The sequence below is a fragment of the Poromitra crassiceps genome (assembly GCF_964638095.1).
Source record: "Poromitra crassiceps genome assembly, chromosome: 4".
NCBI classification, from domain to species: Eukaryota; Metazoa; Chordata; class Actinopteri; order Beryciformes; family Melamphaidae; genus Poromitra; species Poromitra crassiceps.
The window spans coordinates 8535259-8548296 of record NC_139626.1 but is presented as its reverse complement, the minus strand read 5'-3'; the positions used below and the strand labels follow the sequence as shown (position 1 = coordinate 8548296).

Here is a 13038-nt window from a genome sequence, read left to right as displayed (position 1 = left end):
CTGGTGGATGACAGCAGTCTGACTCATTGTTGGCTTCTCAGCCCATTTCCCTAGAGAGCAGTCAATGTGGATTGTTTACTGATCTAAATCATTCTTTGCTGGGCAGGACAATAGAATGCTGCTCAGTAAACGCCTCAAACATGTTTATGAGTCCGCGAAGAGTCATTAACATGAACATAATCCATACATCCTCAAATGCAACTGCAGTCGTCATGGAAGTGGAGGCTGACAGCACTCACAATGAGTCAGACCTTTGAGAGAAGAATTCTGAATCATTTTCATAGGTAGAAAGTCATAATTTATTATTACACAAATAACATAACAGATACGAAATTCTTTGTTGTAATGTTTTGGTTCACACAAATAGCCTGCACCGTAATCGGCTGACGCAACATGTGCAGTTCGTCATCATACTTTTGCAATAAAGTGCACTTGACGGTCTTTTTTGTTTGTTTGCTGCAACAACAGACACACTCGTAACTGTTCGTCAAGTTTGGATTCAAATCACCTTCACATGGACTATACATTCAAGCAATCATATCTAACAAATCATAAATCCGACAGTGACACCAACTAATATAGCACTAGTCGGCAATCAAATATCACTAATGTGGCACTGGACGGCAATCCAATCACTGTCGCATGGCTGATCTTTTCAATGGACACTCAAGCAGTGATTCTCGACCTTTTCCATATCAAGGAGCCCTAAGTCACACAAACAGAACAAACACATTAGGCCCATCGACTGATTGTCTCTCGGACCCAAATCGGAGGATATTTTTTATTATTAGATGTGATTATGTCCAGAACTTCATGACTATCTGTATTGTAGGCAAAGCCATAACAGTGAAACTATGATCCAAAACAGTCATTATTCTACATTCTGTAACTTATTGTAAATTATATAATGGTGAAGTTGAATTCATGAATTTGTTGGGGTCCCCCTGGAACCTCCTCAAGGACCCCTGGTAGGCCCAGGAGCCCAAGTTGAGAACCGCTGCTCTAAAGAACCCTCTGCACTCCAACATACAGTTGTGTGTCCTACAACTTATACATGTCATTATCTTCCGATACACGAACCCCATGACTGTTGTGGTAGAAAAACATCAGTGCAGTATAAATAAGCACTTGTGCCCCCTAGGCCATGACCCTTCCGAAGGTCACACGCCCCCTCCTGGACTAATAACAAACAATGGACCACAACATACACAGGTCATGTGAACACTACAGTGCAGAAACATTTCAACAAAGCCTCCCATACTGTGTGTACCATTCATTAGTTTTCAAGTACTGAGAAGGAGAGAAGAAAAAAAAAGATTTTCATAAAAGGCACATACTGGCTTTGAACACAATTAGCACAGACATTAAATAAATATACAACGGAAACGGTTTCGTGTGAGCGCCGTTTCACTCACCCTCATAAAAGTGCAATGAGACAACTTAACAAAGACTGTTATGCTCATTTCAAAGGGAGTTGTCAGGAAGAATGGTTGAAAAGACACCACATGACAACAACTGCAGCAGCAGTTAATGTCAAGCCCCCCCCCCCCCCCCCCCCCCCCCAAAGAAACTGCTTTTCGACAGTAGCTGCGAGGTGCACGACCAAGACACAGCAGTGTGGGTCTTTCATCAAAGACATTCTCCGACGTTTACTTCAGCCTTGGTCACGCAAGGCATTCTTTGGCTTTTAATACAAGGGGTCCATAGTCCTTCTCTCCTGTGATTCATCGTTCTTGATCCCCGTATCATGCCTCTTCCTGAAGCCTGCTGGAACATGAGGGGGGGGGGAAGAAACAACAATTTAAATCAGACTCTGAAATGGGCTTTTCTATACACACACACACACACACACACACACACACACACACACACACACACACACACACACACACACACACACACACAACTACACGGCAAATGTCAGTACGACTAAAAATGCAACTTTGCCATTCCGACGAGGTAAAAACCATTGTACCTTGGGGAGAATTTCACGTGAGTCTCTGAACCTTTGGCTTCACCGGGGGCACGGGAGGAGAGCACGCTTTGAGTCGGGCGACTGCGGGAGGACTGGGCTTCACTGGAGGTACAGGAGGAGGATTCGGCTTGGCTGCCTTATGCTGGAACGCAAAACAAGATCAGTTTTCAACATGATCAATAGCCTAGGTTTGGGGAGATACTGTGTCGCTTTAGATTTGATTGGGGTTTTATGTCCCGATCGGTGGCAGAAACTGGAGATCCGAACAAACTAACGATACAAATGTTGCCTAGCCAGTTCTGTCCTATCCTTGAAATGTACTAATCATCTGCAGAGAGACTAAGGAGATCCGTCATGAATTCCTTCATTGCTTCGAGGCTCCAACATGACTCACCTGCTTGTTATTCAGAGGTGGCAAAGGCTTCAGCGGAGGTAGTGGTTTTGGCTGTGGTGGCTCAGAGTTAGAAGTCGCAGACACTGAAGACGATTTTGTTGGTGGCTGAAAATAATAATAATTATTATTATTGTTGTTGTTTTTACCTTGCACTGACAGTGTAGTAGAACCAGGGGTTTCCCAACCTTTTTTGGCTTGTGACCCCACTTTGATGTCACAAGAATCTAGGGACCCCAGACATTCAAATGTTGCTACATCGGTAATACCATCATCATGTTGCTGCATGCATACCTGTGGAGCGGGTCTGCTTGGGACGACAGTAACAAACAGAGGGGTGCAGTCTTGCGTGGCTGTTGAATCCATGAATGTCGGCTGGCTGATCTGAGGTCTTTCCTTAACACTTAGCTCCTGGAACATCGGGTTCAGCTTGTCTGGGGCCGAATGGACTTTCCTGTAATCGCAGAATTCACTTAATTGGGAAGTGGGGAAACCCATACTGATATACGGCCGGTACAAAGCCCACTATCAAACACCAGCCATGTGAATTCACATCAAAATACCTTTTAGAAGTGTAGTTTTCCCGATTGTTCTTTTTACAGCACATCAGTGCCGCCACCACTACAGTGATCACCAGGAGAATGGCCACTGCTGCGCAGACACCAGCTATTACCCCACTCTGGCCTGTAGACACAAGATACAAATAAGTAACTGAAAATTACACTATTGCATAATTACTAATTATTATTATTTATTTATTTTGGGGGGGGGGGGGGGACTCTATTGCTACAATCACTTTATATGCACTGCTGTAAATTATTTAATATATTGTGTATGTAGCTTTGTAACTTATTAGAGGCTGAAGAAACTAAATGCATCTAGTCTACTACCAGAAGATAAACAGTCAGTAAGGAATCAGCTCGGGTGGGATGCATACTGCAAGAGGAACCATTTAGCCACAATTTAGCCAAATTGACCATTTCAGCCAAAGTAGTTAGATTTTCAAGATATTGCACTGAGAGAAGTCAGTCCTGGAAAAGGTGAAACACCATCACACACTCAGTGAATCACACGTTTCTTTCCAGTAAGCTCCACCAAAGAAGGGTGAGATCATGATTCAGTGTGCCCTCCGTTTCCCCAGACTGACAGCTCACCTTCAAATAAAACCCATATGAGAATTGGCACGGGTCTCATTGGCAGCTAAAACGTATGCAAATGTTGTCGTTTACGTCCACACTTATCGACAGAGAACGTGCGACTTCCTGTGCGAGTCGCCTCCTTGTGATTCCGAATATATAGAGTGGAGCACACCCAAAACGTTTGAAGAGGTGCGGACTAACGAAAATTCAAAGTAAGATAGAGAAAGGAAGTCGCACACTCAAAGTCTCCTCTGCGGTGTTTAACGGGTTACACCAACATGTTTCGGCGAAAGTGCCTTTGTCAGGGTGCACCCTCTGGCCCTCATTTGTCAACGACGGAAAGCTGTGCGTACGCCTCCGGCATCTATCAATCTCCACATGAGCGGAGGCCGTGATGAACTCTTACGGCAGCTCTCATTGACCTGTGCTGTCCTGTCCTGAATGATGTACTGTACCTTGATGAGACAAGTCGGCATACTGGACATCACAATAAGGCGGAGCCCAGCCAGGATTACAGTGGCACTCCTTCTTGTGATTACACACCTAAAGATTAAATACAGTAAAATACTCAAATGAGTGGTAGCGACGAGTCAGTGCAACCTGCTCAAGAAGAGTCAAACTGAAACTACGTCGTCATTTTAACACTGAAATCATTCACTCACCCCGTTGCTGTTGCATTTCTTTGCGCAATCCTCCTGCTTTCCGTAAACGGATGTATCCACGCATTTGTTGTCCAAGCAAACCTGTGCACAAAAACAATGTCACTTTGGAAGATTTGGAGCAAAGATGAAAAACTCTCTCGTAAATGGCCTGCATTTATATAGCGCTTTTATCCAAAGCGCTTTACAATCAGTAGGTACATTCACCCATTCACACACCGATGGCGGCAGGCTACCACGCAGGGAGCAATTTGGGGTTCAGTATCTTGCCCAAGGACACTTCGACATGCAGACTGGAGGAGGCGGGAATCGAACCACCGACCTCTTTTATCCAAAGCGATTAGTGGACGACCTGCTCTACCTCCTGAGCTACAGCCGCCCCCTATCATGTAATGCTCATGAACTCCATTTCCTCCCTGATGAAACTACCTTGTTCGGTCCACATTTGGCTCCTGTAGGGACCATGTCAAGGTTTCTGGTCCGGTCGTCATCCACAGCCACGAGGCATTTCCCCTTGCTGGGGATGTTGAAGACTGCCTTCTTTCCTGTGATGGACTCACCCACTCCATCGCAGAATATAGATCCACACTTAAGATTCCTACCAAAGGGAAATGAAAGAACAGTTTAGAACCTGGCCATATTAGCTACACTGCACAAACTTGACAAAATATAAATGGCTTCCTTGACCGCCCTTGCAAACTGCATTTCAGGACACTAAATGGCATTGTGTCATACTGTGTGCCAGTGTTACTGCAGGGACACTGTGGGTTTTGACATTTTGATGAAACGTACTGCGGAGTACAGCGGGTGTAGCCATATTTGATCCTCCCACAGTGGGCTCCATCCTGGCCCCCTCTGTTCAGGCCAAAACAACCATCTGATCCGACTTTGGCCCCTAAAACCAGAAGAAGAAAGCGTCACAGGATGTTGGAGTTGTCATCATCATCTTTGGACATAATGACGACATTTCAATGCACACTTCTCCCCCTAATTGTACTTGGTCAATTGCCAATGCTGTCCCGGAAGTTGCTCCGCCCCCTCTGCCAATTCTGGGGAGAGTTGTACAGTAGCACGTGCTTCCTCCGATACATGTGCTGTCGCCAGCCACTTCTTTTCACCTGACAGCGAAGAGTTTCACCGGCAGGACATAGCACATGGGAGGATCACGCTATTCCCCCCAGTTCTCCTCCCCCCGAACAGGTGCCCGACTGACCAGAGGAGGCACTAGTGCAGCGACCAGGACACATATACTTAATTCGGCTTCCCACCCGCAGACACGGCCAATTGTGCCTGTATTGACCAAGCCGGAGGTAACACGGGGGGCTCGAACCTGAGACCCTCGTGTTGTAGGCAGGGAATCTACCGCTGCACTATCCAGATGCCAATGCACGCTTCTGTTTATGAATGTTGTTTATTGTGTTCTCTGTGTGCTCGTATCCAATAAAAATGTGCAGCACGAGCGAACATGTCTATGAGGTCACCTTTCTTGGAACAGCTTCAGTTTCACCGTGTGACACTGAAGCTCTCCTCAAACCAATAAGAGTTTGACAACAGACAAAGCAACAGGTGAGGTACCTGGTCCAAACAGCCTCCAGCAGTGCTGCTGATGTGTGGGACATTGACCGTTGTAGCAGAAGCCCTGTCCCTGGTCGTAGCAGGGTTTCCCGTTCATCTCAAAGCTATCTTCTGGGCAACTCTCGGACACTCCGGTGCAATACTCGGGCAGGTCGCAGTCACCCGCAGACGACCTGCACACACTCCCGGCCTGTTTGATCTGCGGATTCAGCGACATACAGGCGATTTAGTGAGAAAGTATATGTTGCTCAAACAGTCTATATATATGACTGGTACCACTTCTCAGTACCGGTCCTTGAAACTGTCATCTGAGGAAGGATGTGGTGAGTTGCCAGGGTATCACTCTTTGCTTCCTGTTTATTATTGTACTGCTGCTGTTTCGGCCCTGGTTGCTTAAACCGCTCATCTGCCCTCTAAAGTGAGCCTAACCTTCTCCTGTTGCTATTTTCATGCCAGCAGTTCCTATCCGACGACAGGGTGTGTCTGTATGACTGGCTGGGTGCCTGGTCTGCATGTGCTGCATGGTATACTCCATCCACTGACCGTACAATTCAACTGGCTTATGCTTTGGTTCAGCTAGAAGGCTTATAGTGTAAGTGCAACCAATAAAAAAATAAAAAATAAATCCACAAAAGACAGCAATCAGAAGATCAATAGTGAGTCATTTTACATCACCGGGGGCGGGAGATTTATTTACCCTTCAGTGATATCAGCCTTGTAAAAACGGTCTCCCAGATGTTAAATGCAGATATATATATATATTTTTTTTATCACTTTATTTCTCAGTTTTCACAAAAAACATGGATGTCACGAAATACAAAAGCGTATGAAAACTCTTTCTTTTTTCTCAACCCTCCCACCCCCCACCCACCCCATGGGGACTGACAAAAAAAAAGAAAAAAAAGAAAGAAAAAACAACAACACCACCAAAAACAACTACAAAATAAAAACAACTACAACAACAACAATAACAATAATGGACAGATGTGTGTGCGACTGTGCGTACAGTTATTTGGCTCACAGTAAACCACTTTTTCTCTGCTGCAATTAAACACTGCTCTCTCACAGTTGGAGTTGGTCAACAATATATTTAATAAAGGGTTGCCATATGCTATCGAAATTATACTTAGGCCCTCGTACAGCCAATCTAATCTTTTCTAGTTTCAAAAATTGTAATGTATCTCTGATCCAGTGTTTAAAAGAAGGAGGGGCAGCCTGCTTCCAATTTAATAAAATGAGTCTCCTGGCTAAGAGTGTGACAAAAGCAATACAGTTGGATTGTGCCCTGGGGAGGTGATCGTCTTCACACTGGACGCCAAAGATGGCTGTTAAAGGATTTGGGTCTATTGGTCTGCCAAATATGTTAGATAGGGCTTCAAAAATGGAGGACCAGTAACCTGAGAGCTGTGGGCAAAACCAAAATGTATGAGCTAGTGTCGCAGGCGAGACCTTACACCTATTACAAGAATTATCAACTAATGGATACATCTTTGAGAGTCGGACTCTAGACAGATGCAGCCTGTGTACCACCTTGAATTGAATTAGGCCGTGCCTGGCACATATCGATGAGGAGTGTATTCTTGAGAATATGTCTGACCATTCAGCATCCGTGAATTGTACATTCAGATCAGCCTGCCACGCCTCTCTCAAATGCAGATATTTCTAAGATGCAAAATGTAAATGGTTCTAGCTTTGACACCTTCACCATGGTGAGTCATGTAGTGACTGACGATTTCCACCACAGAGCTTGAGTGATGTCACTTAGTTAGAAATGAATGGGGAATGCCACAGTGTGTACAGATGTCCCCCGTGTCGCTTTAAAAGGCATTTTGTGCTGTGGTGAGAGAGCTAACACACATTTACTTGGTGATTTGAGTTTTGAGAAAGCCTGTTTAATAGCTAAAGCAAAGCACTTTTGTGAAGCACTTTGTGCTATACAAATAAACTCGCCTTGCCTTGCAAAGGGCATTGAGTGCTGGGGAGCAGAGGGAGATGGGAGCTACAGTACCTGGCATTTGTCACAGCATTTCCCATGAGCACACTGGGCTCCGGCTGTAAGGCGGCAGGTCGAGGCATCACAACATTGGTTCTTGCACTCCTACAAAAGAGAAGAAGCCACATTCATCAGGCAGGTTTTGTGATTTCTCAGTTGCGTATCCAATTGAACTCCTTGAACAGAGTGTTTGAAGGAGCAATGAAGAGAAATCAGCTGTATAACAGAGACTTAAATCAGATCCAAACCCAGGACTTCCCACACAAGCGATGACACTACCAAGATCCTGCCCCTGTGAGACTGAGCTCATAATATCACCATAATAAATCTAATTTCATTCACACTTTTTGAAGCCAAAGTCCAGCTTGCATCACTATTATCATTCCTCCTAGTTTTCTGCAACTGTGCACACATGGAACGAAAGCAGTCGGCAAAAATGGCACCACCAGGCAAAATGCTATCTTGCCTGACCAGAGGATTTATTTAAACTTCCATGGTCTCAAGAGGGACTAATCTGCAACAACCAGCTCCATTAACCTCCTCTGTGAGGTTTACCTCCACGGTGCCGCAGTCACACTCTTCTCCAGGGTCCAGCAAGGCGTTGCCACAGCGGGGGCCGACGTCGATGCTCTTGACAGAGCTGGGCTTCAGCAGACAGCTGGGCCGAGCTCTCTCCAGGAACTCAGCAAGCTGCTCCTCACTGCAGCCACTGAAGAACTCTGGGAACGCTTGGCTTCCCGTCCTGCAACGTGACCCAAACAGCCTGTCACTCAGCTGCAATACTGTCTGTGTTCTGAATGAATCCCTGTGTGGATGATTGTGTTCTAGTTGGGTCATCTCCAGCAGTTCAGTGACTGTGGAAAGCGGAGGTGCCTCACGTGAAAATGCGGGCAAAACTTTTGAGAGCCCTAAATCCAAAATGGCTACCATCAGCTATGTTGGAAATGTCCTTCTCAATGGTTTGGCCTACAATGCTGCAAAGTTCATGGTTACTGGTACTTTTTGGGTCGAGGAATTCATAATTGATGTGGTTTTGATGAGTTGACCTATTTTTGACCTTCAAATCCGAGATGGCCACCGATTTCCAGCTCTATTGCTATTAATCTTCTTATTATATAAAAGGGAGCAAGTGGGCACTGTTCTCTGTCTGTTCTCCGTTTCAATTGTTGTCCCACTGATGATGTCATAGGCATTGTGTCATTAGTGATGTCATAAGACTGTCATAATTTTTGTCATAGTGATGTCATAAGAGCAAAATCATCTTATGACATCACCGATGACGACATAGGCACTGATATTGTGGTTTTTGGTAACACTCGGGTAATTGTGACATCAATGATGATGTCACAATGTCTATGACATCATCAGTGATGCGAAGTTGAGCTGTGCATGGCAATAGCGCAGGCGAGGCCACGCAGCAGCCGAGCTGCAGGGCCAGCTCCGCGAGCTGCAGGGCGGGCGAGCTTAGGAATCAAGCGCGTGTAGCGCATGAGATACCTAGTATTATAATATTAGCGTTATTAATTCCAAGTATACAAGACAAATGTTAAAATACACCCTGTCTCATTTGCAGTGACAGCCCTACCTGAGCTTATCTGCCATCACACAGTTACTGCTGAGAGATGAACCGCACGTGCAGCTTGGGGAGTCATGGGACAGGCCCAAATTATGACCCATCTCATGGGCAATGGTGGAGGCAAGGCCAATAAGGTTGTTATGGTGATCCTGGGAGGAATGAAAATATATGACTTTAAAGTTAGCAAAAAGACAGAAAGCAGCATGGAATAGCAATACACTCCCTTGAACTCTGATGATTATAAAAACAACAATAAACAAACAAAGCCGTGTAAAGTAGAGGTTATTAATCTTACTGTACCTGATTGATTCCACCTGAATTTCCAGTACACATAGCAAACGTGTTTGCCAGTCCGACTGTATCACCGTCAAAATCCATGCCGCTGTTGAACACAGAAGCTTAATGTTAGGTCAAAATATGTGACAGTTCTGTAGAGACGACTGCAGATTCAAAGACTGACACTCACGTCACAAACTGGGCATTGTCATGCTTTGCCCTCTTCAGAAGATCCACCTGGCGCCACAGGAGGAATCTGTCCAGAGTGGTTTCCGAATTAAGGTCAACATCGATGTAGTCTTTGTACGTCCAAATCTCCAAGCCCACCAGCATGATGCGAATATTCAGAGGTCGATACAACTTCAGTCAGAGAAGGAGATTTTAGGAATGAGCTGTTAGCTAAGAGCACAGGTGGCACACGGCCAAGCAAATAACTGACAAAACATTCGGCTTGAATTAAAGAGCCACCTTGTCAACGTGATTTACAACTCCAAGAATCCGGGATTCGGTCTGGCTTCCATAACGTTTGTACTGAGGAGGGAAGAGTAAAAGACAAATGTATGATCAGATTCATCCTTAACAAGAGAGCTGGAAGTTGTGCAATAACCAAGTTGAGATATTTACTTCTGCATTGTCCACGACGACAAACAACTCGACAAACTGCTGTGGGCCGGCTTCGATAGGTTTACTCTTCTGAAAGCCCACAAAGAAATACTTTTTTAATAGCAGTGTATTCTCGCACCCTTAGACCTCAGATTCCTATCTATGCATTTTTAATAGCTTGAAGTTGTTTCAGTCATTTCCCCCGCTGAAGGAGTTGAGTAAGCAAAAGCAACGCCGTGGCACCCACCCAGGGTCTGGACTTGACGAGGCCAGAGAGGCGGGGCCCGCTGTCCTGATCGTACAGGGTGGAGGTGTTGGAGGAGGAGCCACAGGCCGGGCTGCCGCTAACCCGCAGACGCTCCTGTCTGTAGACCGCATGCTCACCGTGCTCGCTGTCCCCCAGGGGCTCGATCAGGTACACCTGCTGCCTGGCTCTCACAAAGCCACTGCACACACAGGGGACAAGCAGGGGGGGGGACAAGGCTTCGTGAATGGCTATTTTTATTGGTGGTGGGGAGGGAAGGGGGGCAAAAACATAGGCGCTGGCAAACTATATACATATATATATATATATATGTGTATATATATATGTGTGTGTAATTTTTGTGATTAAAATAATGAAGTAGCCTACAAGTATCTAAAGGTGCATTCCAGGGCTTCAAAAGTCTTGTCTCAACTAATTATTAAATAACATCAAGTAACACATTTCACAAGAAAACAAGAAAAGAAACAAGGAAATCAAAGCTAGATGTGGAAGATTACAAAAAAGGAAGTTTCAAAACTCCTAAGAAAAATAGCTGCAGACTTACCTAATGCCTGAACAAATTCCCACACTGACTGACGAGTCCTTCATGCCTTCAACATGACCATGGTAATAGCAGTGCTCCTAATGGGAAAGCATTTATTATAATAATAATAATAATAATAATAATAATAATAACAATAATAATAATGTGTTTTCTTCTTTTCCACTATCTGAAAAGCATGACAATAGTAATTAATGCGCAGCAATAAGTTTTAATATGAAATCTCACTTCATTTGGCGATCTTGTCACCAGCCTTCCATCTTCTGAATAATGTGTTTCAATGTAACCTCTCCCAATAAGATTCCTATAAAATACAGATTTGAGAAAAGGTTAGAACCTGTTTTATAATAACAACAACAATAATAACAACAATAATGTTGTTTCTGCAATTTAAACACAATGGTACCATATAGTGGAATAGAAATATTGTTTAAATAAATGTCTTAATTAATGTTACCTATTTTTTTCAAGATGAATTGTGTGGTTTCTTCCTTCAATGGCTAACTCATACCGTATCATATCAGGATAAGGCTGTAAAAAAAATATTGGCATTAATCATTATGCCAAGCATACAGGCTAATTGATTAGTATTGATTGTAACAATTACTGCAGGCCTAGTCCAATTTGTATAGTAGCTTAAATAGGCTACTTGCCCATTATCTAATGGCTCCACTGGCTTTAGACCAGAGAAAAATAAATCAAAACAATCGACATTCATGTCTAGAATAGTGTAATGAAGTTATGTTTGATTGTTTTTGATGGATTTTCTCCCTAATTGCTCTGCCAATTCCCCCTGCATTCCGATCTGGGAGAGCCATAGTAGACTAGACTAGCGGATCACGCTATTCCCCCCAGTTCCCCTCCTCCCCCCGAACAGGCCGACAGAGGCGCTAGTGCAGCGAGCAAGACTCAACTGTAGTAGGAACGTCGGTCTGACCAAGCCTGAAGTACCGCTACCCGGCTCGTGCTTTTACCAGTCTACACAGTAACACTACAGACGCCCTGTGATGAGGTTATGTAGCCTACCTGGGTAGCCGTGCTCCTCTTGTCTCTCCTCGGCAGTCTCTGCGGTCTCACTACATCGTAGCGCTCCACATGTGAGAGCATCCCGGAGCTCTGCACCAGAGACACTGTCACGCAACAAGCAAGCAGAGGGGGTTATTCATAATTCAAGTGAATAGATGAATGACGGCTAATGTCTTTACGGCAGAATCAACATCATTGGCTAATATGGGCATACATTGTTACTTTTTAGCAGCAGATTAACAGACTTCAAGAAGTCAAGTAGCAGGCTATTTGAATGGAATCTGTTTATTGGGATTGTGTTGAATAGTGCAGCTCGGTTTCTTCCTGTCATTCCAGATGACAATAATAAAACGCGCATATATATATATATATATATATATATATATATATATATATATATATATATAAAATATAGCCTATAGGCCTATATAGACTCAATCCAAGCTAATTTCCCTCTTGACTCGCGGAAAACTTTTTGCAAAGTATGTCCATATAAATAAATAAATGTCAACCTACCCCATGTGAGCCACAAAGCGAATAAAGTAGATCCCATGGTGGTGGTGTGCTCTCCTTGGGCGCGGGCACTGGAGTAGAGTAATCCACCTCCAATGTGGATATGCCAGACCTTCCGTTGAAGCCACGCCTGCCGTCTGCAGCTGTCCGGTAAAGTGACGTACAACCGTACAACCCTTATCACTACCTCACACATTACCGGAACCCCGGAAAGCTACAGCTACAACCGTATTAAAAAAAACAGTACTTCCTGTCTGGTCTTTCAAAATTAAATCTGTGATATCGCGGTGCTTTTGGGTGTCATGACAATACGAGGCTTTGAAGCCACAGGTTTTGTTTCGACAAAATGACACGCTTTTACTTTGAAGGCGCGTTCGTCATGTTTCCGGTACTATACATGTTTCTGGCTGTCTCTAGCTAGCTTAACGCAGTCAAGACAGCAACAGATCAAGCAATAGTTTCACTCACAGCAGGTGATCCTGCACATGATACCATAGTGATTTCTG

General features: G+C 44.4%; 1 protein-coding gene across 2 annotated transcripts; it reads right to left on the bottom strand.

Moving 5' to 3' along the window:
- Positions 1–290: 290 nt before the first annotated feature.
- Positions 291–12616, bottom strand: adam8b (ADAM metallopeptidase domain 8b). Of its 2 annotated transcripts, none has more exons than XM_083636315.1 (23): positions 12536–12616; positions 12020–12123; positions 11451–11524; positions 11222–11297; positions 10997–11073; positions 10435–10633; positions 10209–10277; positions 10053–10115; positions 9775–9944; positions 9609–9690; positions 9318–9457; positions 8288–8474; positions 7748–7837; positions 5740–5938; positions 4957–5059; positions 4594–4762; positions 4168–4248; positions 3961–4048; positions 2930–3050; positions 2661–2820; positions 2370–2474; positions 1976–2117; positions 291–1767 (listed from the first exon to the last, which is right to left on the bottom strand). In XM_083636315.1, exons 1-22 carry the CDS (start codon positions 12570–12572, stop codon positions 1989–1991), a joined length of 2523 nt encoding a protein of 840 aa, XP_083492441.1. In that variant the 5' UTR covers positions 12573–12616; the 3' UTR covers positions 291–1767; positions 1976–1988. The 2 variants fall into 2 exon arrangements, with proteins under 2 accessions (XP_083492441.1, XP_083492442.1); XM_083636316.1 differs by having other exon boundaries at positions 291–1764.
- Positions 12617–13038: the final 422 nt, after the last annotated feature.

Bases quoted from the DNA above. Each gene is read 5' to 3' on its own strand.
- adam8b (XM_083636315.1), bottom strand. From the start codon at position 12,572: ATGGGATCTACTTTATTCGCTTTGTGGCTCACATGGG. The intron at 11,074-11,221 runs GTGAGATTTCAT...CTTTCCCATTAG, and splicing joins TGACAAGATCGCCAAATGAA to GAGCACTGCTATTACCATGG. The intron at 5,939-7,747 runs GTACTGTAGCTC...CTGAATCCGCAG, and splicing joins AATGCTGTGACAAATGCCAG to ATCAAACAGGCCGGGAGTGT.